Consider the following 26042-nt stretch of genomic DNA (forward strand, 5'->3'; position numbering starts at 1 on the left):
TCCTTTAGAAAATGGCACTGAAGTTGGGACCTAAAGGAAGCTAGTAGTCAGAGATAAAGAAGGACAGCACTGGACAGCCAGAGAGAATGCCTAGAGCTGAGAGATGGAAATTCTTGTTTGTGGAACAGCCAGGAGGCCAATGTCACTGGATGGGGAGTAAGGTGTAAGAAGGCCAGAAAGGTAGGAGGGGATCAGGTTGTGGAGGGCTTTGAACACCAAACAGAGGATTTTGTATTTGATCCTTAGGGCAACAGACAGCATTGGAGTTTATTGAGCAGGGGGGTAACATGGTCAGAATAGCACTTTAGGAAAATTACTGGCGGCTGAATGGAGGATGGATTGGAATAGGGAGAGACTTGTCTAAGACAGGTGCGTAATAGTCCAGGTGTGAGGTGAGGAGGACCTGCACTGAAGGGTTGGCAGTGCCACAGGAGAGAAGGGGGTGTATTCAAGAGGTGAAATGCATAGGCCTTGGCAACAGCTTGGATATGGGGGATGGGGGCAGTGAGGAATCCAGGAAGACTCCTAGGTTGCGAGCCTGAAAGACTGGGAGAATGATGTTGCCCTTTACAGTAATAGGGAAGGTAGGAGCTGGGGAGAGTTTAAGGAGAAAGATGATGAGTTCAATTTTGGTCATAGTGAATTTAAGACATCTGAAAAGTAATTTGGAGATTCAAGACTAGAGGTCAGTAGAGAGATTAGGGCAGGACAGAAGATTTAAGAATCATCAGCATACAAATGGTAATGAAATTCATGGGAGCTGATGAGATTGCTAGGTGAAGTAACAGACAGAGAAGAAAAGAGGACCCAAGATAGAACCTTTATAGGAGAAATCTGCTGCAAAGATTTTTCCCAGTTTAACCATTTCCCTTTAATTTTAGCTGCACTGGTTTTGTTTATGCAAAAAAAATTTATAAAATCCAAATTGATTAATTGTCAAAGGATATGAACAGACAACTCTCAGGGGAAGAAATCCAAGCTATCTATAGCCATATGAAAAAAATGTTTCAAGCCATTAAAATTATAGAAATGCAATAAAAAAAATAAATGCTTGGTAACTTAAAAATTAAATCAAATTACCATTAAAAAGATGAAAAAAATTGGAAGACACTTACAGTTTATCTAATCCAACCCCTTCATTTCATAGATGGGGAAACTGAGGCCAAGAGAGATTCAAAGACTTACTTCAGGTCACACAGTAAGTAGCAGAGTTAGCTTTACCTAGGTCCTATAATTGCAAATCCATCAGTCTCTTCATCATATGAGGTATAGTTTGTGTCTGTCATAATTCTCAATGGATATGTAATTATAGTATCAGTAAATGGTTTTTTAATTTAAGTAAAGGAAACCCTGAAAAAAAGTTTACTACAAGAGAGGGGAAGAAGTACCTCCAAAACACCCCCCCCACCAGTCCCCAGACACTTCAATGATGCTTCTCCCCACACAGATCCTGGGCATTCTTGTGATGCAGGCCCACAAGGGGAAGGGGACTCTGGGAAAAGAGAGAAAGGCCACAGAACTCTACAGTGTGGCAGCCCTGGTCTCAGCACGGTAGCAAGTCTCATCAGGTGACGAGTTCTCCACAAGGGGAAGGAAACTGTACCCCTTGGTATTCCACGTTGCCACGTGGGGTGATAGCCCCAGCAACCTGATGCTAGCTCCCGGCTCTGGAGTTCCCCAAGGAGAACCTAAGACAGACCTTGCCCACACTGAGCATGCAGATGAGGATGTCAGAGGCCACCTTCTGTGAGCTGGGGAGAACCGTAGACAAGTGTCAGGGAAGATGTGACACAGCCATCAGAGACAGCCTCAAGAGGAAGCTCCATGGGACTCCTGTGAAAGGAGCTAGACTGTCACGGTCTGTAAGTGACTGAAGTTATATTTGTCTCCGCGGAAAAGTTTTCCCACCGGCTAGTGTTATTTTCCATGGGCTGTAAAGAAAATCAGTTATGTTTTCTGCCTAGTGAGGCTATGTGTTTATACAAGGAGTCAGTGATGGGTATCAGATACTGAAGTCCCCAGATTATCTGAATGGAAACAATCGGTCAGAGAAATTATTGCTGTTGTTCAGTAGTGTCCAAGTCTTTGTGACCCCATGGACCATAGCACACTAATATCGTCCAGGGGGGTTTCTTGGCAAAGACCTTGGAGTGGTTTGCCATTTCTTCTCAAGTGGATTAAGGCAAACAGAAGTGAAGTGTCTTGTCCAGGGTCATACAACTAGTAAGCGTCTGACTTCGTAACTCTAGGCCCAGTACTCTAACCACTGAGCCACCCAGCTGCTTCTAGAGAAATTAGAAGATCCCAAAAAACTTCTGACACAGCGCTCACAATTACAGAATATTTGAATTAGAAGGGATCTTACAGGCCTGAACTGGAATCTGTCTATAATATCACTCCCCCTCCCCAAGTAGCCATCCAGACCCCATTTAGAGACCTCTGAGAAGGAGGAACTTATCACCTCCTCAGGCAGCCCAAATTACTTTTAAATAACTCTAATTGATAGAAAGATTTTCCTGATGTTAAGCAGCAATTTATTTCTGGGCAACTATCCCCCAATCCTGTCCTCCTCCACATGACAGTTCTTCAAATACTTAAAAGATGTCCCTCATGTGCTCCTAAGTCTTCTCTTCTCCATATCAAACATGTCTAGAAAATGAGGATGAATGATACTGAGCAAATATCTCAATAATGTTTTAAGTCTTCCCCTGCCCCCCAAAAAACCCCATCTTACAACAGGAAAGAATGAAGGTGGACTGATTCATATTAAGATGTATATAACTTTTCATAACAAAAAATTAGTCTGACATCAGGGATTCTTAACGTAGCTAGGTGGTACAATAGAGCTCCAGGCCTGAAGTTAGAAAGACCTGAGTTCAAATCCCACACCAGATACTAGCAGTGTGACCATGTGTGAGTTACTTAACTTCTCGTTGCCTCAGTTTCCTTATGTGTAAAATGGAGATAATGGCACCTATCTCAAAGAGCCCCTGTTGAGGATCCAATGAGGTACTAACTGTATAGTATTTAGCACAGCGTCTGGCATGTAGTACGCACTATATACATGTTAGCCATTATCTTTATACGGAGAGGTATGACCTACTCGGTCATCACATTGCTGACCAAAGACCTCACTAGATATCATGGATTCAAACACTGATGGCTTGAACTTGACAGATTTACAGGTTGGAGCAGTTTTAACACAATCGCAATACCAGTGCAAAAAATAAAAACCAAAATTCTTTTAAATTTAAAAAGAAATTTTTCCAAAACATAAACCTGTTTCTGTTTTATTAGAGGCTTCCACGAAACAATTTTGACACAAACTCCGGCAAACTCCTGAATTTTTATTCCTTTTGGTGTCTTTCCAGACCCAACCTTTGTGAAATGATACCACCAATGATTTGATCGCACAACACTCTCCCATCCTTCCTAAAAGGGCTATGTGATACATACTTTTTAAAAAAAAAAAAAAGGTAAAGTAAAATTAAATTATTTTGAGAATTTCCTGAAACTTCTTGAAATAACTGAAGGCATATTAGAATGTCACAAAACCAGGGCTGGAAATCTCTGGTTCTGACACAGAATGGATGGGGGATTTTGTCAAGCCTGGAAGATCCATCATCTATAAATAACACAGATTTAAAAAAAAAAAAGAAAATGTACTAATCACAGACAGAATTTTGTCAAGCCTGGAAGATCCATCATCTATAAATAACACAGATTTAAAAAAAAAAAAGAAAATGTACTAATCACAGACAGAAAATTCATTCTAATCACTAGAAAGCAGAACCTTGTGATTTGGCTTCTCTTTAGTATTGGGTGGACAGCCAGGTGGTGAGGCTGCATCTCTCTTCATTATCTACAATAATATGGAACCTGTTTCTTTCATTTCTTGAAAATGTATTTGACAGGTATTTTTGTGATATTACAAGAAAAGCTGACATCAATGCCTGGCCAATGCTAGAAGCCTGTTTTTGGCCCTGCGGGGTCATTTCAACTAAGGTAGCTAAAAGCAGTTTCATGTAGAGTATGCATTTTCAAAGTCCTTAATGTGAATGTGAAAGGGAAAAATGTTGCTTCTCTTGCACTATCTATGCATGATCCACTTCTTCTAAGCAGACTTTCCTTGACCACTTTATTCACTTGACAAACATTTATTAAGGCCTTAATGTGTGCAAGACCCTGAGGTAGACCCTGGGGACATAAAGACACATATAGGACTTCCCCAGGGTAATAAAAGCCTGTACAGAATATGATAGACATAGCTGAAATTATTACAGTGTTTAATAATAATAATAATAATAATGGCTAGAATTTATATAACACCTTCAGATTTGCAAAGTACTTTACATAATGTATTATCTCATTTGATCCTCACAACTTCGAGGTAGATGCTATTACTATCATCCCCATTTTACAAATAGTGAAACTGAGGTTAAGCGACTTGCCCAGGAACACACAGCTAGCAAATGTTTGAAAAAGGATTTAAACACAGGTCTTTCTAACCTCAAAGTACAACACTCTACCCACTGCACAGTGTCAGGCACATAGTAAGCGCTATACAAATGTTAGCTATCATTTTTATATGGAAAGGTATGACCTACTCAGTCATCATATCACTGACCAAAGATCTCACTAGATATTGTGGATGCAGACTGATAACTCAGACTTAACAGATTGGAGTGGTTTTAACACATCTGCAAAAAAAATAAAATGCAAAAAATGAAAACCAAAAAATTTTTTAAATTTAAAAAGAATCTTTTCCAGAACATAAACTGGTTTTCCTCTGGCTAGCCTTATTTGGACTGAGAAGGGATCTCTCCCTTGATGTTTATTTGCCTATAATAATTGTGGAGCAAGGGGGCACTTGGGAGGAAAGCTGGAAAGAAAGACTCTCAGGCCTTAACCGCACACTTCTGGTAGTCTCCCCCTCATTCAGGTGCATGCCAGAGGCAGCTATAGATAGCCCAGGCACATTTTATCCCTTTGGGTTCTCTGAGTATTTCAGCATACCAGAAACATACTAAAATATCCTGTGAGAGTAAGAAAGACACTGTGAAATATATCACAATAAATGCAACCCTTCTCTTAATCTAAGAAACTCCATTTGAGCAGAAAGGGTACATCCAGCCAGTCAGACATCAGGAGAGCTGAAGTCATACCTTCCAATAAAGCCCATGCAGGCGGCAGTTCCTCCCGCCACAGTAACACAGAAGATTTGGAAAGTGGGCAACTCTACCACAGTCATCTCGCACATGAGAAAAGCTAGGCAGAAGGTTTCATGATCACAAAGCAAGTCAAGGAAGGAGCTAAGAACCAATCTGCTCCATGGTCCATGAGCTGGAAGACAGAACTGTAATCAAGTATCACTCCCTGTCCCAGCCTACCTCCCTCTTAAGGTTTATTTCCAGAGATGCCCAAGAGACAAACAAATCAATGGATGAGATCTGGGCTCCTCTTCAGCATTCCACAAAGTGGTCAGCTGCCCATAGCCCTGATGCCAAGAGCTACAGAACTTGCTTTATGGTCATTTGCAGGCCAGGTCTGCCATCTGGCATGGCCCTTCAGTGCTCATGCATCAGTGCTGGCTCGAATCACTGGCTGCTGGAAGGAGCTATTTATTTTTGGTTTTGATTAGTAAAGAGGGCAGGTAGCCAACTAAGCTGATGGAAGGGACATCTTTGGAGAAAAGAATAAGCAAGCCAGAAATTCTTTCAGTTCAGATACTTTCTTAAAAGTAGAAATCTTAAGTTGAACCCAAGGGAGAGAGGAAAGGAAATTCTAGCCATTGGAAGTGTGTGTGTGTGTGTGTGTGTGTGTGTGTGTGTGTGTGTGTGTGTGTGTGTTGAGAAGAAAGAATAAAAAAAAGAAAATTTGATGGGAGAAATAAAACCAAACATAACAAATGTTAAGTCATCTAGTTCAGAATGGAACATCTCATGCTTAAGAATAATTCTGTCAGAAATACAAACTGAGCTTTCAAGAAGCCATTGATAAACTTATATGTCATTAGAATCAGGGGGCAGCTAGGTGGTGCAGTAGATAGAATGCTGTGCTGGAGTCAGGTAAAAGACTCATCTTCCTGAGTTCAAAGCTAGCCTCCGATACTTACTAGCTGTGTGACCCTGGGCATGTCACTTAACCCTGCTTGCCTCAGTTTCTTCCTCTATAAAATCAGCTGGAGAAGGAAATGGCAAACCACTCCATCTTTGCCAAGATAACTGCAAATGGAATCACAAAGAGTCAGACATGACTGCATAACAAAAAGGGTTACAGGATTTTATAGTTCAAAGGAACCTGAGAGATGATCTAGTTCAAACTCCTCATTTTATAGATGAGGAAACTGAGGCCCAGAGGCATTAAATGCCCTGACCACACAATCTTATAGCTAATAAGAAGCAGATTAGGGATTTCATTCAGGTCTTCTGATTCCAAAGCCAGAATTCTTTCAACTATTCCATACTGTCTGTTTCTCTGGTTCAGATCACATATATTTTTAATAACTATTTCCTCAGAAAATACTTCTAGAAGCAGCTAGGTGGTGCAGCAGATAGAGCACTGGGCCTGGAACTAAGAAGTCCTGATTTCAAATCCGGCCTCAGACACATACTAACTATTTAACCCTAGGCAAATCACTTAACCCCTGTCTGCCTCAGTTTCCTCAACTGTAAAATGGGGATAATAACAGAACCTATCTCACAGGGTTGTAGTGAGGGGATCAAATTTGCAGTGCCAGGTATAGAATGATAAGTGCTTATTCCCTTTTCCACATCTCCAATAGCCACAGAGAAGGTCTTCACAATACAGAATACCCTCATCACCTCTGCCATCTGAGGAAATGACTCTTTTCCCCAGATATATTTATCAAGGATACTTGAATTACAGGCAACGAGAAGATAATTCAGAATGGGCAATACTAAGACCAGTGTTATCTCAAAGATAGGGAAGTATCTCAACTGAAAATTTCTATATCAAGATTTATGTGTTGTGTTCTTTGGGGCTTAAGATGAGGAACTACATGGGGACCAAAGATTTGTACATATCACCGACTCTGCAGGTGCTTTTTTTTTTCTTTAAAGGAAGATAGCAATCTATTGGAGGTACCTACTCTCTCTCTCCTTCCTCCTGTCCCTGGCTCCCCATTGCACTTTCTGCCCACTGTTGATGTTCTTTATGTAACCCACCATCCCCTTCCAGATCATTCCTTTCATGCTACTCCAAGTCCTCAGGCATGAGGAGATACTGAATCCCAAATAATTAAGGATCCCTTTGTCCACAACATGGAGAGTAAGACTTGGCAGAATGAGGGCTAGAGATGGAAAGTAGGAAGAGAGACGTTAAGGTGAAGGAAGGGAGATATGGGGATAAAACTCTTTCTGCTCCCACTCTTGTCTTGGGCTTGGAAGCAGTTCTTATAGGTGCATACTCCTAGAAAGCATTTCCTCACCAAGAACCTGCTTCAGGGTTGTCTGCAAATTCCTGACAATCTGTTATCTATTTACCAGCATTAGAAGATACTGTCAGGGGGATTTTTTATTTCCTTTCATTCCCCCAATTTTTTTTTTTATTAATTTTAACCTTACCTGACCAAGACGTGTCCCATGAGGTGTAAAATTTTACTTAAGGGTCTTAAACATTCTAGATAAGAAGCCAGAGGAAGAGTCTCAACTGTCCCTGACTCCTTGGCAACAGTCAGCCTATTTGTGAACCCTCTAAATGTAGTTTAATCTGTAACCTGACTTAATTTACCTACAGAGTTTGTTTGAGGAAGTTTGTTTCTTTAGGGGATATATAAGGTTGTGACTCTGTTTAACCAAGTTTGCTCAACTGTTATGACATTGAAGGAAGTATGGGATAATGGATCTATCTTCTCTTTAACTTTTATGGCCTAAGAAGCATATACAAAATTATACTGTGAATTATTTTTCTGTCACTCTGACGTAATTTTGCCTATAAGAAGCCTTGTCAGACTCCTCATGATTGTTCAGGTTTTCTCTGAGGCCTGAACCTATGTTTGAGCATAATAATAAAACTTAGGTTTTCAACTCCATAATTTCTGCATCGTGGTAAATATATATTTGGCAGTGGTTACCTACCATATGAACTCAGAGAGAGCTATTTCTCCCATGATAACATGCAGGCACTTTATTCCTTTCTTTACAGAAGTAGGCGGTGTAGAACACTGCATGCACTCTCAGACTTAGACTTGGTTGATGCCTTTGTTAGTTTGGCTGACCTGGTTTTTTCCCCCTCTCTGTTACAAGGAATGGCTCATGGGAGAAGGGAGGAGAGAGAGAGAGACATGTTTGGAAATGAAGTTGATACAAAAACACAAGTTATCAAAACCTATATAGACAGGAATAGAAGGAATAGAGAAAACTGGGGAAAAAACTTTCAAAGACAATCTCTCAGATAGAATGGGATTGGGTTGGAATATTGCTGTGGTATAGGAAATGACGAGCTGGTTGATTTAGAAAAACATGGAAAGACTTGGACTATCCACCTGCAGAGAAACAGATAACAAATAGAACTAAGCATAGTGTGCTCTTACATATATGTGTATGAGTGTATATGTGTTTATATGTGTATGTTTATGGATATCTATGTATATGTTTAATGTGTCTGTGTGTATGTACATAAACATATCTCTATGCTTAATTGTAGCCTTCTTGGCTGGAGAATGGGGGCAGGGGGAAAAATAAAGTACAACGTGCACAATGGAGAACAAAAGAAAACCTACAAGGAAACAAAGAAAAGCTAGATCGCTTTGAAAACAATGTGTAGTATTTATTACATAGATTTTCTTGAAAAGGAAATTTACTGCTTTGTATTGAATCCTCTCTTATGTTCTGCTGTGTACATGACAATGTTTTTTTTTCTCACTTTGTATTTAGTTCAAAATAGATTTAAAAACAAAAAAAACTCACAAGTTATCAATAAAATTAGTTTTTCAATGCAACAAGAAATGCAGGCTTGTATCCCTTAGGAATGGAGTCCCAGAGATATCTTTAATTCTTGTTTTTCTTCCTCCATGGGCTCTACCAAGTTCTGATGGGGATAGAAAACATAATCCCCATAGCCTAGACCCAAAATTATTTCCCTTTACCATTGCCGGGGAGTAGAAGAGCAAGAATTTTCAGTAAGGCCTAGCGTATCCACCACCGTTCATTTTATCCTCTTCCTTTCTCAAAAGGAATAAAGAAGATCAAAAAGAAGAGATGAAATGTCAACCGATGTCACCAGTCGTAAGTTTCAGTCAAAATGTGAGCTCATCGAGCAACTTGGTCACATGCTATAGAGTCCTAAGCACAATTTGAATGCTGTCTAAACATTAATGAATTTAAAACAAAAAACACCCAGATGCCTTCTCGAGACACAGAAATGAGGCTGGGGTCTCAAAAACTACACCAGGATAAAACCTGACAGGTCCTCCCCAGCTGAAAGGGCTTCAAAAACAGGCCCAATAACAGACTGTGTCATTCCAGGATCACCCTGGCTAAGCTGGTAAAGAATTATCACCAGACTGATCTCAAAGGGGTAAAGCTTTCAGCCACAGAAACTCTCCAAGATGGTCTAATAATAATAACAATTACCATATAAATAGTTTAATATTTAATAACTAATAATTTAATACTTAACAATAGTTAAATAATAGTAGTTAACGGTAGCTGAATAGCACTTACTACATTCCAGACACTATGCGAAGTGTTCACAACTATTTCCTCGATCCTCGAATGACAACCTGGAGAGGTGGTTGCTATTATTGTCCCTATTTGACAGATGAGGAAACTAAGTCAGAGATTAAGTGACTTATTCAGGGTCACACACTGATCCTGAGGTTGGATTTGAACTCAGATCTTTCTGACTCCAGGCCCAGTACTCAATCTACCGTGCTACTTGGCTGATCCTAAATCATTGGCACCTACTTCAGGGGAAGGAAATGCTCACTGTAATAAGAGTATAGATATTTGAACAACTAAAGTGTTGAAGTAAAGGAATTTGGGATGCCAGGGTATATGTACAGGAAACTGGTATGTTTTAAATAGATTTCTATTTGAATCAAGTATATCATCCATGTCAACTGAAAATAAGTTTTCATATTTTTTGGTAGTCTTTAAAGAAAAACAATTAAAATGGATTCCAGTTGGAATGCCAAAGTGTATGCACGAAGAATGCTAACCATAAGGAGCTAATTAGTGGCAGAGCCAAGAACTGGTCTTTTGATTCCCAGTTCTATGCTCTTTCCACATAGCATACATGTTGCAATGTGCATGGTATGTGGAAATGGGCATATTCAAGGAGTCTGAGGGATTAAGAGCCTCCATGTAAACTGTTATATTCAGATATATGCTCCTAGCATATGGTAAATGCCAGGTGAATATTAGCTAATCAATCTCATATGTAGTATGTGGTCTGTATTATTGAATTTCGAGATGTTAGGTTGACTTCCTGCCAGCAGATGGTGTAAGTGGCTATTAAAATGCACATGTGTCTAGGTCACAAATATTCATTTCACAACAGTCAACAACCATTTACCATGCGAGAAATCTGGTGAATTAGGAGAGAGAAAAAGCTTCGCTAAGGCATTTTTTTGTATTTATATCCCCAGTGACCAGTATGGTCCCCGGCACACAGTAAGTGCTTAAAAAATACTTATGGATTTGACATGTTGCCCATAACACAAACAGGTACAACCACATAAAGGGCATAAGTATGTTAGGAAGATGCAGAACAAAATGTGATGTAAAGTCCTAGGGAGAAGATTATCGTCAAAAAAGGGAAACAATGAGAGTTTCATGAAGGCGTCTCTCCTCTCCTCTTCTTTCCCCTTACCTGAGGGTGTTCTGCCCAAAGGAAAGTAAATTTTGATGACCAAAAGCTACTTAGTTAACTTGGGGTTTACTGACTAGATTTCTTTCTCAAAGACCAAGCCTTAAACCCAATTAACTCTGGATCTCACAGATTGGACAACAATGGGTCTCTGCCCAAGCACCACTTAATGGTTATTTTTTAGGCCCCCCTGGCTCAGAGTGAATGTAAACAATAACTATTTCTCTTTCGGCCAGCAATTCTGAGGGTCTTCCCCTCCCAGTTTGATTTTTTATTAATTAATTAATTCATTTATTTATTTTTATTAAAGGGGCCATCCCTTGACTCACTTCTTAAAAAGGCCTGTTCACTGAATGGGTGTTGCCTCACTCAAAGTGAGAACCTGAAAAGACCTTAGCTTAAAAGGGCCAAGGTCTCTCATTGCATCCTTGGCCATCTCCAGTCATCTTGATCAATATCCAGCCACTGGACCCATATGACTGTGGAGGAAAAAAGTGAGGCTGGTGACTTTACACAGCCCTCTTTCACTCAAATCAAAGTAAATTGCAAGTCATGTCATCATCCCCCGATGTCATGGTCCTCTTTGAGAATGAAGGACAAATCACAACAACCACAACCTGTAAGTTGAATTGTACAGGATGAGTAGGAATTCTGTAGGCAAAGAGATGAGAGGAAATGTTCCAATACAGCAGGGTTTCTGGACCTTTTTTGTGTCACGGACCCCTCTGGCAATATGCTTGAGCCTATGTACTTCCTCACAAAATCATATTTTCAATGCACAAAATAAAATAAATAAGATCATAAAGGAAACCAGTTTTACTGAAATACAGTGATGAAAATATTTTGTAAACATATTCATGGACTCCAGGTTATGAACTCCTGCAGGAAAGGCATACAAGCAGGGGTGCACAGAGTGTTTGTGGGGGCAGAGTTGCTCAGTTTAGCTGGAACATAGAGTGGAAGGAAGGTATAAGGCAGAAAGGCCAGGGTGTCACCAAACTGTTGAGCATCTTGAGTTCCAGCCAAAATTTGGCCTTACTTAGTAGCCAGAAGGGAGCCATTAAAGATTTTAAAGCATAAGAATGACATAACAAAATCTAAACATGAGACTGAATATTCTGGCAGCAACATGGAGGATGAATTACAAGGGCAAGACTGGAACTGGGAAGACCCTTTAGGAGGCTACTTCAATAATCAAGATAGATAACAATGGAGTGAAGCAAGAAGAACAGGAGAACATTGTACACAGTAACAGCAACACTGTGTGATGATCAACTATGACTGACTTAGCTATTCTCTGCAATACGATGATTCAAGACAATCCCAAAAGACTCAGGATGAAAGATGCTACCCACGTCCAGAGAAAGAACTGATGAATGCAGTTTGAAGTACACTATTTTCACTTTGGGGTTTTTTTTTTATCTTTTTTCCCTTTTGTTCTGTTTCTTCCTTCACAACATGACTAATATGGAAATATATTTTATATGATCCCACAAATACAACCTAAAATAAATAAAATAAAAGTTAAAAAAAAGATAGCAATGACAGCCTATATGAAAGTGGTGCCAGCAAATGCAGAAAGAAGAAAAATATGAGAAAGATGTCACAAAGACAAAAGCCACAGGAATTGGTGACGGCTTGATTATGAGAGGTAAGGGAGAGAGAAGAGCAAAGAGTAGCTACAATAATCTAAACATGGAAGAAATGAATTATGATACTAGAGACTGATACAGTGTCATCAAGAGGGGGAACATTTCTAGAAGAAAAGATGGTAAAGTTAGTTTGGGACGTGTTGAGTTAGAGATTTTGATGGGATATCCTGATCAAGTCCTTTGCTAAGCATTTGGAGATACTGGCCTGGAATTCTGAAGAAAAGTTGGCTGGGAGAGATAGAGATGAGGGGGATTTACATAGAGATGGTTGTTGAAGAGAGACAGTATAATAGTGGATAGAGAACCAAGCTCAGAGTCAGGAAGACCCAGGTTCAAGTCCCACTTTGACACATTCTGGGTGTGTAACCATAGGCTACTCACTTAACCTCTCTGTTGCCCAGACAACTTTCTGAGTATAATTTGCAGAGCAGAGGCCGATTTGCTTTGGTAGAGGGGAGTTTCCTTACCAAGAGTTCCTTACACAAAAGAAATCACAGATCCAGACCAAACCAAAAAAAACAGTAGCTAAAGCTATGGGGGTAAATGAGACAACTATGATAACTGTAGTAAGAAAAGGACCGGAGTTAGAATATTAGAGAACATTCAAGTTAAGGAACTGGGAAGATCACAGAGAAGTAGTTTAAAAAAGGAAGGAGAACTAGAAGAATATGGTATGTCTGAAGCCTACTGAGTAGAATGTGCCTAACAGCTATACATGTTCAACAATATCAAAATGCTGCAGAAAGTTAAAAGAGATGAGGTTTTTAAAGGCCACAGCATTATTTGGTGATTAGATGATATCAGAGAAATCAGTTTCAATAGAGTGACGGAGGCTGAAGGCAAACTGCAAAAGGCTGGCAAGGAAGATTAGGTATTGGGTATAGATAACTTTTCCCAGAAGTTTATCAGTAAGCGTGAAAAGCTTGGTAGGATGTTGGGTGAGTCAGAAGGATTAACGAAAGGCTTTTTAGGATTAGAGAGACCATATTTCATCTGTGCATGCAGATAAGAAGGGAAGAGATTGAAGGTGTATGAGAGAAAAGAGATAACTACTAAGGCAGTCTCCTTGAGGAGCCCAGAAGAAATGGGATCAAGGGTTTAGGTTGAGGAGGTGGGCAGGTAGGTGTCGAAGTGGATAGAGTGCCAGGCCTGGAGTCAGGAAGCTGATCTTCCTGAGTTTAAATCTGGCCTCAGACACTTACTAACTGTGTGACCCTGAACAAGTCACTTAACCTTGTTTGCCTCAGTTCCCTTATCTGTAAAATGGGCTGGAGAAGGAAACAGCCCAACTACTCCAGTATTTTTGCCAAAAAAACCCAACAACAACAAAATGAAGTCACAAAGAGTCGGATACAACTGAATGACAACAAAGGATATTCTTCTTTGGCCGGAGAGGAAGAGGAGAAAATGGATGATGATGATGCAAAAACATTTTGAGGAATGGGGGAAAGGATGGGGGAGAGTTCATACGCGTTGAAAGTATGCTGGATTTGGAGTTACAGGACTTGAATTCAAATCCTGGCTCTGCCACTTACTATTCACGTGGTCTTGGGCAAGTCACTCAAACTCTCTCAGCCTCAGTTTCTCAACTATAAAATGAGTGGACTGTAGTAGATAAGTCTAGAATGTGAACTCCTTGAGGTCAGACACTGTTTCACTTTTCTCTTTGTACCCCCAGGGCCCATCAAAGTACCTGGCACTTAGTAAACATTTGATAAATGCTTTGTAATGAATTGATTGACTAGAAATGCCTTTCATCTCTATACCTACGATCTTATGTCATGGTCTCAATCTTCTCAGTGAAGCAGAATGCTAAGGTGGAGAGGGTTTAGTATTTAGAGAAAAAGAAAGATGATTTTAGTTCTGCTTTCTTTAGCTTGCCATAGGAAAAGACTTGGAACTAGTCACAGCAAAGTGAAAAAAGCCAAGGTGGAAGGGATGGGGGGGGGGAGAGGGTAACCAGAAGCTGGTGTTAGGATCCTGTTTTTCACAACTTGTTCACTTCCTCCGATTTTAAACCCCAAACACAGCTTGCTCAAGGTTATCAGACATCAACTGGGTTTGAAGGCTGAGGAGGAAGAGGAGGAAGGGTTAAGGAGAACATGTGACCCTAGGAACCAGAGTCAAGGGAATGGCCCTAGCCATTTTCTGTTGGCAGCAAACTCCTGTTCTGTACTTGTAAAGAAAGATAGCCCACCTCTGACCTCAAAGCTGATAATGAGGCCCTTATTAGGATGCTTACAGTGGGAATAGAGAAGAATGGGCAGAATAAGGGTAGTGGTTCTTAAAAAGGGAACAGGAAGTTTTGGGAAACATATGCTTCAAAATACCTTCCCATACCCTGGGATTTTCCCATTCATCAGCTTTTGCTCTCAGATGCAGTTTGCATGTTGCTCTTCCTTTCTGCAAGTCCTGAGTAAATAAGGTAAGAAGAAGGTTCAGATGGAAGGAACAGGAAAGGAGAGTTGGAGGAATATCGAATCCAGGTCTGAAGGCCTGATTGAACAGGAGCCCTTCTTTGTTGCTACCTTTGTTGCTACTTTCTTGTGCCTCAGTTTCCCTATGTATGACATAGTATTCTTTTAAGAATTTTTGGATTAAGATTAAGAATTTTTGGATTAAGAACTGAGGAACCTATGGCAATTGTGTCTATAAAATGACACTGTCTATAAATTAGTGACAACCGGATTAGAGGACAAAAGACATTGACTGGTCCACTGTTGTTTGTCTTTGTTCCCTAAGAAGACCTTGGCAACTGGAAGGTGACTTGCAAGTGAATTGGATTTAAGTAAGGGAGGGCTACGCGAAGTCACCGGCCTCACTTTCTGCTCCAGAGCCATCTGGGTCCAGTGGCAAGATACAGATCAGGAGGACTGGAGATGGCCCCTGACTGGTCCACTAAGTTAGTAGGGAAAGTAGTGTTTAAAGGCCCATTTAGGAAGCTCTGCCACATAAGGTCCTTGATTACAAGGATACCTCATTGTTCATCTTTGTATGTCGAGTTCCTTTTTTTATCTTTGTATCTCTAGTGCTCTTACAATAGTTGGCGCTTAATAAATATTTGTTGGCTTGGAAAAAAAGGAATCATTGGATTATAGAGGTGGTTGGAAAGATATTACAGAGGTAGAATCCATAACTGATAACTTGATAATCAATAACTTGGTAACTGATTAGACAGGAATGGTAGAGAAGGAAGAGTCAAGGAAAATAATAACTCAAATTGGATATAACCCTTTAAAAGTTCACAGAGATAACTTCAAGGTTTAGAACATGGGGAAGATAGTACCACAGGTAGAAATGATAAAGTCAGGAAAAAACAGTTTGTGCTTATTATTTAACACAATTAACATTATATAATGGTGTATAACAATATTATATCATGTTGTATTATATAATGTCATATGAGAAAAATTAATAATAATCAGAGACTAGGACACATGGAGTTTAGGGTGTCTGAGGGACATACAGGTAGAGATGTTCCAGAGACCATACGAGAGTGGATCTAGAGCTCAGAAGAGAGATCAGGGCCTGAGATGGATATCTGGGAATTACATAGGTGGTTAAATAAGATTGATCTTTTTTGATTGGGTAAAAGGGAACATTGCCTGGCTAATTTCCTAACTAGCCTTAATCACCGAATGGGTATTACCTCAGTCAAAACGAGAACTCAGTAAGACCTTGGCTTAAAAAGGCCAAGGTTTCCTACTGCATCCTTGGCCATCTCCAGTCGTCTAGATCTATATCTTACCACTGGACCCAGATGGCTCCAGAGGATAAAGTGAGGCTGGTGACCTTGCACAACCCTCCCTCACTTAAATATAATTCACTTGCAAGTCACAGCATCATCTTGCTGATATCATGGTCCTCTTTGAGAATGAAGGACAAACAGGTGGTGAGGTGGTAGTTGAAATTGTGAGTGTGAATGAGATCACTGCAGAATGCTGGTGAGAAGAGCTACTTCCACAGTATTTCTTGTACCTATTGCCTTCTCTATACTCTACCATCTAAGTTCAAGGCCTCAACATCTGTCACTGGGACAACTGTAATAGCTTCCTAATTGGTCTTCTCTCTCCAATACATACTCCAAACAGCTGCCAACATTTCCTAAAGCACAAGTCTGAGTGGGTCAAACTTCCCCATCTCCCTCAATAAATTAAAATAGCTCCCTATTGTCTCTGCGATCAAACACAAAATCCTTTCTTTGGTACTTAAAGTTCTTTACAACCTAGCCTCTTCCTATATGCATTGCCCCTGTCCCCACACTCAGCTGTACCGAGCTGTACAGTTCAGCTATACTAGCTGGTTCTAGGTAGTTAGGTTACTTGCTATTCTACACACAGAACTTCTCACTCAGCACTAGATGTCCCCCATGACAAGAATGCTTTTCCTCCTCCCCTCTACCTCTCGGAGCCCTCAGCTTTATGGATTCCTGACTCAGTTTAGGTAGTACTCTCCCTGAAGACCTTTTCTGATACCATCAGCTGCTAGGCTTTTGAATTCAAGACTGTCCACTTTGTATGTAATTCTTATATAAAGAAAAGTTACTGGGTTTCCACTACCCACAGAGAGCAAAGAGTAGATAACAGGGGTAATGAGGTGTTAATGTGTCAGTAAGATGTTAACACCCAAAGATCTTTAATGAAGTGAGACACCTTTCTCTGACAGAATTAAAGGGAACAATCTCTATGGATGAGGACCCATTTTCAAAGAGCTTTAAACAGGAAGTCATGGGAGAATTAGGCAGTTTTGGAGAGTGAGCACCAGGAACTACCAACAAGGGAAGAGAAGGAAAAGGGAGGGGATTTTTTTCTCTCCCTTCACTCCTACTATTACTATGTCATCTAGTATCAAGTATCTTTGCCTAGAAGGAAATACCTTATCCAACCAGTTTGAGTCAATTTGAGAGACTCTAAGGTACAGTTAAAAGTATAGAACTCTAGATAGGCATAGAGAGACAGTAACAGAGAAGAGAGCCTGAAGAGAGAGCTAGCCATGGAAATCAAAAGTTGAAAGGCATGAGGGCTCTACAAGAAAGAAAGGACATTGGGGTCCAGCAGTACCACATTGTCTATTGTCTTAGCCCCATATTCCCAAATCTTTGTGCCTTACTAGTTAGGTATTAGTAGGTGTGCCCACTTTTCCCAATGACTATGTTTTTGTGAGATAATGGTTTATGCTGGGAATATTTTGTAGCTATTTTTTCCCCCAAACTATGTCTTACTAAATGTCTTGCCAAGCACAAATAGTGCCTAATGGTACACTGTTAAGGGGAGGTCCCCCACCAGTAGGATCTCATGAGCTCTAGTTTTATAAGGGTTGCCACATTAGGTATCCCTTAAAACTTGGGAGAACCAACTACCCTCTGGGAATCCAAGAGAAAGTATAAGCTGATGAGTGACCCCAGCTGAACAGCTACACATATAACGCAGGTTGCCTCCTCTCCTAGAATGTAAGACCTTTGAGGTTGACTGTAGTGTTTTTGTCCCTCTGTAGCACCTAGTAGGCTCTTCATTATCATTGAGAATGGAAACAATAGACCTTACAATATTGCTTCTGCCTCTCTCAGTGGTGATGAGATAATTATTTTAATCAACATCGTGTATGCCTAAACTCCTTTTTTTCTGATCAGAAAGGTTTCAAAGTCCAGGACCCTGAAGAAAGGAGAACATGGTGCTGTTCAGAAACACCACCGAGTGAATGCGAGGAATTCTTCTGCTCGTCTGCACGGCAGGGTAACATCACACATTGTTCTCTTTTGTTCTCCATCATATTCCTTTCTTTCTCCTATTGCCTCTGCCCTTTCCAAGCCCCATCTCTGGGGATCCTGCCCTGTCTTTGTTCCTCTGACTCCCCCCCCCCACTTCTTTCTGTTTTCGGAGTAATCAAATCAAGGAGTAAACTCTACCTCTACACTTTGAAACTTCTTCATTCCCCTCTCCCTCTCTGGGGCCCGGGTCTACACTAAGTACCCCTCACCCAGACTCTCCCTCCCGTGGACTTCTATTGCTGTTTTAGATACCAGATGATGCCTAACCACCTAAAACCTAGGAAAAGAGAAAACTAACGGGCAGATGCTGAAGGCCATGAAGTTGAGCATGCTCCGTCTGGGTGACGAGGAGGAAGTTAAGTAACAATGCTGGAGACCTTAGAGGCTGGAGCCGCTCGCTCAGGCCCATTTAACCATTTAGGAAAGGAGTAACTCCTTTTGCGGGTCCCGATTCCTTCCTCCTGGCCAGTTCCCGTCCCTGGAAGCAGAGGTGGAGCGGAAAGGGCTGGAGGTCGGGCAGGAGTGCAGGGAAAACCCCTGAAGAGGAGGCGGAGTTGCACTGGAGGGAGGAGGAGGAGGAGGCAGGGGCCGGGCTAGTGGGGCTGGGAGCAGAGCGCAGCGGGCGCTGTTTACCTGGTAGCGGCCGGTCAGCAGCTGGCTCCGGGACGGCGTGCACAGGGGCTGCGTGTAGTAGTTTTCCAGACGCACCCCGCCGGCCGCCAGCGCGTCCAGGTGCGGGGTAAAGATACTGGAGCCGTGGTAGCCCACGTCGTTCCAGCCCAGATCGTCCGCGAGCACGAAGACAATATGGGGCTGCCCTGTGGCCCGGGCGCAGGAGCCCGGCAGCTGCAGCAGCTGCAGCAGCAGCTGGCGGAGGAAGAGGAGGGAAAGCAGCGGCCTCTGGCCGCCCTTCGGCACTCCGGCTGCGCTGCCGGGCTCCATCCCTCGCGGCCCAGGCCCTCTTCAGGCTGTGGCTGCTGCCCGGGCCGCGCTCCGACTTAAAACCAGGAACTGGGCAGCTCGGGCCCGCCCCGCCCCCAGGAGAGCCCTCCTCGCGTCCCCCCAGGAGCGGGAGGGGGCGGCCCCCACCTTGATGAGGCGGGGGCGGGGGGAGGCCCCACCCCCATGCCAAGTTCTTCTCTAAGGATCAAGCCCAAGCCATCTAACCATTCTGGGGGATCTGGCTCAGCTAATTAGTACCTGCATGACTCCGAGGTCATAGAACTGGAATTTCACTTGGCTAATCTAATCTGCCCATTTTGTAGATGAGGCCACTGTGGCCCAGAGAGCTGAAATGAATTGTCCAAGTGGTCAAATCCACTTTTCCCACTACCCCAGGCTGTCTGAGGCTCGGTTTTCATATTCACTTCAATAAATATTAAGCAACCACTATGGGCGAGGCCACGTGCTAGGTACTGAGGTATGCAAAGACAAAAGAGGGGGTTGGACTCTTCTGGCTCAAAGGCTCCATGAACCGATGATTTCTTCATAAGCAGGTTACTTGTAATGGAGAGTGATTTTTTTTTAATCCCAGACAAACACCAAATAACATTTCCATATATGTAATAGAACATAACGAGAATTGCCCAAGAAACTGGATATATTAATTACAGATTGCTTTTCTTTTAAAATGTATAGTAATTTCAACATGCAATTTTCAAAGCTGTCCTGCTTGAATGTGATTCTTTCTAGCCTTCTGTTCTCTTCTGTGATTAAAAAAAATGCTTCAATGACCTTCTTCTCTTTTTGTTTCCTTTCTTTGTGTGCTTTTTCGGGGGACTACCTTACTCCCAAGCCCTCCTCTTCTACTCCCAAACATACAGTGTAGTTAAAACAAATTCCTACATTGGTTATGGGGTCTTGAGTATCACCACTCTGTAAGAAGTCTGCTTCATCATCAGTCCTCTGGAATCAAGGTTGGCCATTGCATCAATCAGAGTTCTTAAGTCTTTAAAAGGTTTGTTTGTTTGTTTTAATTTTTATAATATTGTAATTATCATTTAGTTTGTTTTTCTGGTTCTACTCACTTCACAATCCACAGAGTCCAGGTTTCTCTGAAAATGTCTTTTTCATCATTTCTTACTACACAATCATATTCCATTTCATTCATATAATGTAATTTGTTCAACCATTCCTCAATTGATAGGCACCCCTGTAGTTTCCAGTTCTTTTACTGTAATAAAAAGAGCTGCTATAAATAAAGGCAATTAATTCTAATCATTGTTTATATTTATGTGGCAATTTACAGTTACAAAATAATTTACATTATATTTCATCTTTCCAACAACACAGAAAGGAGTAGATAACCCTATTTTACAGATTGTAGGTTTAAGGGTATCTTAGAAATTATGTAGTTTAGTCCCTTCATTTTATAGCTGAGGGGACTGAGGCTCCACAGTTGTTAAGTGATTTGCCCAAACTCACAAAGATAAGATTCAAACCCAAATAGTGTGACCCCAAATCTAGCCCTCTTTCCATTGCACCACATTTTTCATCCCTTGATCAAGACCAGGGAAAGTGTCCACTGTCTACTGTTATAAGCATGTCTTACACAGCCTTCTAGTTATAAGTATGTCTGAATTGAGCAACTGGGGTCCTTGGACACCAGATAGATCCTGTCATCAGGACCACTCTTGATGCCTTTCTAGCTGGTCTGAAGCTGCCAGGGTTTGTGTCCTATTGGTACCACACACCAAGATAAGGTGCTGGAGTAAGATTATGTGAAGAATAGTGTCATGGAGGATACTCTGTGTAATACCCAACTAGAAGAGGGAATCCAGTCAAGGTTCTATAGATGCAACTGTTTGCAGATGGCATTATGCTTATTACACAAGGCCCTGGGACACTAGAGGGCTATCTCAGTGAGATATATGGACATTCAAAGGGGCTCAGCCTAGTCATCTATAACGGAAAAATAGAGTGGATGAAAAAAATGCCTTACCAATATAATACCTTACCTATGGCATGTTCCCAGATCACCCAAGATAAAGTCATCTACATGAGTGGAACTAGAACCTTGTTTTGGGAGACAGAACTGGTATGTATATATAGACATTCTGTGATGGTCTACCATATTGAAATTAGGCCCTTTCCATTGGATACATAGCTGGAACTGTCTGAAGCTTTAAAACTACCTGACTAAAGCAGCTGCTCTTTTCCAACATTCTGATCTTGGGTAAGTCCATACCTTTCTTGTCCATCAGAATATTACAATAAACTTTCTCAAATATCTTGATGAAATGCAGATACAGTGCCCACAAAATTCTTCTGACCAAATAACCCAGGGGAAAAAAATGAAATCTAGCAGAATGAACCCATGCTAATGAACCATGTTAATGAACCCATGCTGCCTCTTAGTGATCACCGCCTCCTTAAGGGCTCATTTTGTTATTTGGTCAATTAGTCATGTCCGACTCATTGTGAGCCCATTTAGGGCTTTCTTAGCAGAGATACTGGAATTGTTTGCCATTTTCTTCTCCACCTCATTTTACAGATGATGAAACTGAGACATGCCCAGGGTCACACAGCTAGTAAGTGTCTGAGACCAGATTTGAACTGAGGTCCTCCTGACTCTAAGGACCCCATTCTATCCACTGTGCAATATAGCTGCCCTAAGTGTTCATATGCCTTCCATTTAATAGTCATTTCTAGAATCTTTCCTGACTTGAAATCAAGCTCACCAACCTAAAATCTAAAATTACACCTTTCCCATTCACCACAATTCCTAAAAATCTTGGCTGGCTGGTCAGGAGTATAGTTTTTCCAGACCTGGTGACTTGAATTCATTGGTGGCAGTTAACTACTCTTTTAACATCATGCTTATCTGATCTTTCTTACTATCTCTCATATCACTTGTGTCTCTCCAATGTACTTCACACGTTAGTTAACATTATGGTTACTTGCATTTTTGACTTATCCCTTCTATAAAAATGACCAGTTTCTTGAAATCAAGCACTCCATGTTATTTCATCTTTCTTTCCTCTGTGCCTAGCGCAATGCATTAATTAGGACTCATGTTTGTTGAACGGAATTGAATTATCCTGGATTTTAATGTGCAGTTAATCATTGTCTCAGCCCTCTGACCCACTGTACAGACACTAGTACATTTGAGAATCCTCTGCAAGGAAGAGACAAACAGATTGTCCTCATGAGCAGTAGAGGAACAGGAACTAGGCCTGTGCCTTCACTGGTATGAGAAAACTCTATCTGCCAATGCAATTCAGTACCTGCTCTGCAACTTACATTCTTAGAGACTTGTCTACAGTAACAAGACATTCAGTGGCTTACGCAGAGTCACACACTCAGTATGTGTCAGAGGCAGGATCTGAACCCAGGTCTTCCTGGTTCCGGAGATAGCTCTCTATCTGTTACTATAACTATATGTAAGGTAATTGTTGCCACTGACTCAGAGACAGTAAAAGAAATCTTAGCCGTCCTCTTAGCAAAATCACTTTTGGACTTTGCTACTACTTCTCTAGGCAGCTAGTGGTACAATGGATAGATTGCTGGGCCTGGAGTCTCAAAGACTCAACTTCCTGAGTTCAGATACGGCCTCAGATACTAGCCATGTGACCCTGGGCAAGTCACTTAACATTAAACACATTGGGTACTTAATATGAACTTGTTGAATTGAATCAAGTTAAGTAATTCTGATGAATTGTTTTAGCAAGTTACATTTGGCTTAAGAAATGACCTTTGAAGGGGCAGCTAGGTGCCGCAGTCAGGAGGACCTGAGTTCAAATCCAGACTCAGACCAAACACTTGACATTTGCTAGCTGTGTAACCCTGGGCAAGTCATGTAACCCCAGTTGCCTAAAAAAAATGACCTTTGAAAAATGTATTTGCAGGATGATATGGATTTAGCTAATCTGGGGAAACAGAATATGAAATTATAGCCTTGAAAGTTAGAAGAGACTCTGAAGCTGGACATCTATTTCAACTCCCTCACTTTACCAATGAGTGAACTGAGGCCAGGGAAAGGGGTGAAGTGATTTCACCAAGGTCACATAGGAAACAGGTAGCAGAGCTGGAATTTGAACACTGATAATCTGGCTCCAGATTGAGAGCTTTGTCCACTCCCTCCCAGTGAAGAAAAGAGCAGGGATTGTTTCATTCTTTGTATTTATATCTCCAATATCTAATATTGTGCCTGACATATAGTAGGCTCTTAATAAATACTTGTTGATAGAGTGAGCCTCTAAAAATGTCTTATACAAATGGACATTTCAAAACCATCTATGAAAATAGTTATAAAATAAACATTATTAGTGAGATCGTAGATCTAGAGCTGGAAGGGACCTCAGAGATTATCTCGTCCACCCTCCTTATTTTACAAATGGGGAAACTGAGGCCCAGAGAGGTTAAATATCTTGTCCAAGATCACGAAGGTTAGCAAGGGATTAGAAACCCAGATAACCCTTACTACAAAGCCAGCACACTTTCCACTTTTATTGGATAATGTCTTAATCTTTTAAAAAAAAAAGTTGTAGTAAATTTATCCCTCCAGCAAATTTTGTGAATTGTAGCTTTATTGTTAATAAATATTTATATTTATATGAACAATGATCAATTAAACATAAAACAAGAGGCAAAATCTTACCCTAAAACCTTGGCCTTTAATGAAGTACAGCTAGTGGATTAAAGCAGATTTTATAGGCAGGAAAAATAGAAAATGAGGGACAGTATGGCTAATTCTCAGAACCAGTTAGCGGGTATGTGACATTGGTTGCTCTTTAATGACATCTGTCTTTGGACTGTTTTAATTAGTTTGAAATTTTAAGATTTCAGCTGAGTACTTGATTTATAAATGAGCTCTGTCTCAGATGTTCACTTGTAACATGGTTGTTTAGGTCTCAGAATACATTTTCCTTCTAAAAAAATAATGTTCTAAATTGTGGTTAAAAAGTAGATTTCTCCTCGACTAAACAAGTTGTGATACATAAGAATAATGGAATATACTGTGTTAAAAGAAATAATGGATATGATGAATAGAGAAAAGCATGGAAAGACTTCTATCAACTGAGGCATAATGAAATAAGAAGCAGGAAAATCATACGCATGGTGACCATAAGCAATTGAAACTGAATATTGCAAAAATCATTATGACTGAGGTTGGCCCCAAAGAAGAGATACAAGAAGCTACCTTACCCAGGCTCTTTGCAGAGGTAAGGGGGAATAAGAGTGTAGAATACTACATATATGACTTCTGACTTTTTTGATATGTTCATTAGTTTTGCTGGACTGTTTTCTCCCTGTTTGTTTTATTCTTTGTTATAAGGAAATACTCTTTAAGATGGAAGAGAGAAAGACTTCCAGGAGCTAAGATGGCAGGGTAAGCAGTAAGTCACTGTCACCCTCCCACATTGGCCTCTAAAAAAACCAAAAAATAGTGCCCCAGGAAAAATCTTGGAGCAGTAAAGCCAGCAAGAGGATGGGGTGAAGTAGTCTCTTGGCCTGGGAGACCTGGATGATCACCAGGAAAGGTCTGTTCTGCTTCTGCTAGGGTGAAGGGGGAGTGCATTCCAGGGAGAGGTGTCCCAGCAAGCAGGTGGTGACCCCCACCTCAGCAAACCAGTGGAAGATCCTGAGCCCCAGGGTGGTGAAGCAGGCAGGCACCAGCACCAGGACCCCCGACGTGCTTTAGCATAGCCAGGAGAACCAGCAGACTCCAGCTCAGAGAACCACCATGTGGGCTGGTGCAGCCCTGGCAGGCAGGCATCCTTCAGCAGCAGACCTCCCTGCACTCTGATGCAGCCCCAGGTGGGGAGGCATCCTCCAGCAGTAGATCTTCACATGCTTCAGCACAGCCCAGGGTGGGCAGGCATTCTCCAGCAACCAGACCTCCACATGCTTCAGTGTAACCCCGGGAAAACACAGGAAAAACCCCACCTGGCCTCAGCACACGCCAGATGCCACCACTAGGACCCCAACTCAGCACCAAGCAAGCTGACAGACAGACCCCTACAGCCCCCAGCTGCCAGCACCTAAAGCCCCAGCACACAAAGCCAGTGACCAGGCTCCTGGACCCCAGTGCAAGAAGCTTGAAACAGTGCCCCCTGTGCCCCAGAAGCAGAGCTCAACCTTAAAAGCCAGGAAATAGGCAAACAAGATGAGTAAAAAGCAAAAATGAACAACAACCATTGACACTTTTTATGGGGACAGGGAAGATCAAAGCACAAACTCAGAAGAAGACAACATGTCAATGTACCTATATCTGAAAACTCAAAGGGGAATATAAATTGGTCTCAAGACCAAAAAGCCTTCTTGGAAGAGCTCAAGAAGGATATTAAAACTCAAATAAGAGAGGTAGAAGAAAAATTGGGAAAAGAAATGAGAAGTATGCAAAAGAAAGTCAATAGCTTGGAAAAGGAAGGACAAAAACTGACTATAGAAAATAATTCTTTAAAACAAATACAATTGGCTAAATGGAAAAAGAATTCACTGAAGAAAATAACTCCTTAAAAAGTAGAATTGGTGAAATGGAAAAGGAGGCACACAAATTCATTGAAGAAAACAATTTGTTAAAAATTAGAATTGGGCAAATGGAAGCTAATGACTCTATGAGACATCAAGAATCACTCAAACAAAAATCAAAAGAATGAAAAAATAGAAGAAAACATAAAATACCTCATTGGAAAAACAACTGACCTGGAAAATAGATCCAGGAAAGATAATTTAAGAATTACTAAACCATGATCAAAAAATAGAGCCTAGACAGCATCTTTCAAGAAATCATCAATGAAAACTGCCCTGAGGTCCTAGAACCAGAGGGTAAAGTAGTCATTGAAAGA

The 26042-nt window shown here is 41.2% G+C and overlaps 1 protein-coding gene across 2 annotated transcripts in view; it reads right to left on the reverse strand.

Moving 5' to 3' along the window:
• Nucleotides 1–19278, reverse strand: part of ARSB (arylsulfatase B) — a 217641-nt gene extending 198363 nt beyond the window's left edge. The window contains exon 1 of one of the 2 annotated variants that reach the window (XM_020998420.2): nt 18886–19273. In XM_020998420.2, the coding sequence (XP_020854079.1) occupies nt 18886–19194 (309 nt within the window). In that variant the 5' untranslated portion in view covers nt 19195–19273. Of the gene's footprint in view, nt 1–18885 lie in introns of both variants that reach the window. The other variant, XM_020998421.2, reaches the window with a different exon arrangement.
• Between the last annotated feature and the right edge of the window lie 6764 nt (nt 19279–26042).

This window comes from Phascolarctos cinereus, unplaced genomic scaffold (genome assembly GCF_003287225.1).
Source record: "Phascolarctos cinereus isolate Bilbo 61053 unplaced genomic scaffold, phaCin_HiC Scaffold_4;HRSCAF=312, whole genome shotgun sequence".
In the NCBI taxonomy this organism is placed as follows: domain Eukaryota; kingdom Metazoa; phylum Chordata; class Mammalia; order Diprotodontia; family Phascolarctidae; genus Phascolarctos; species Phascolarctos cinereus.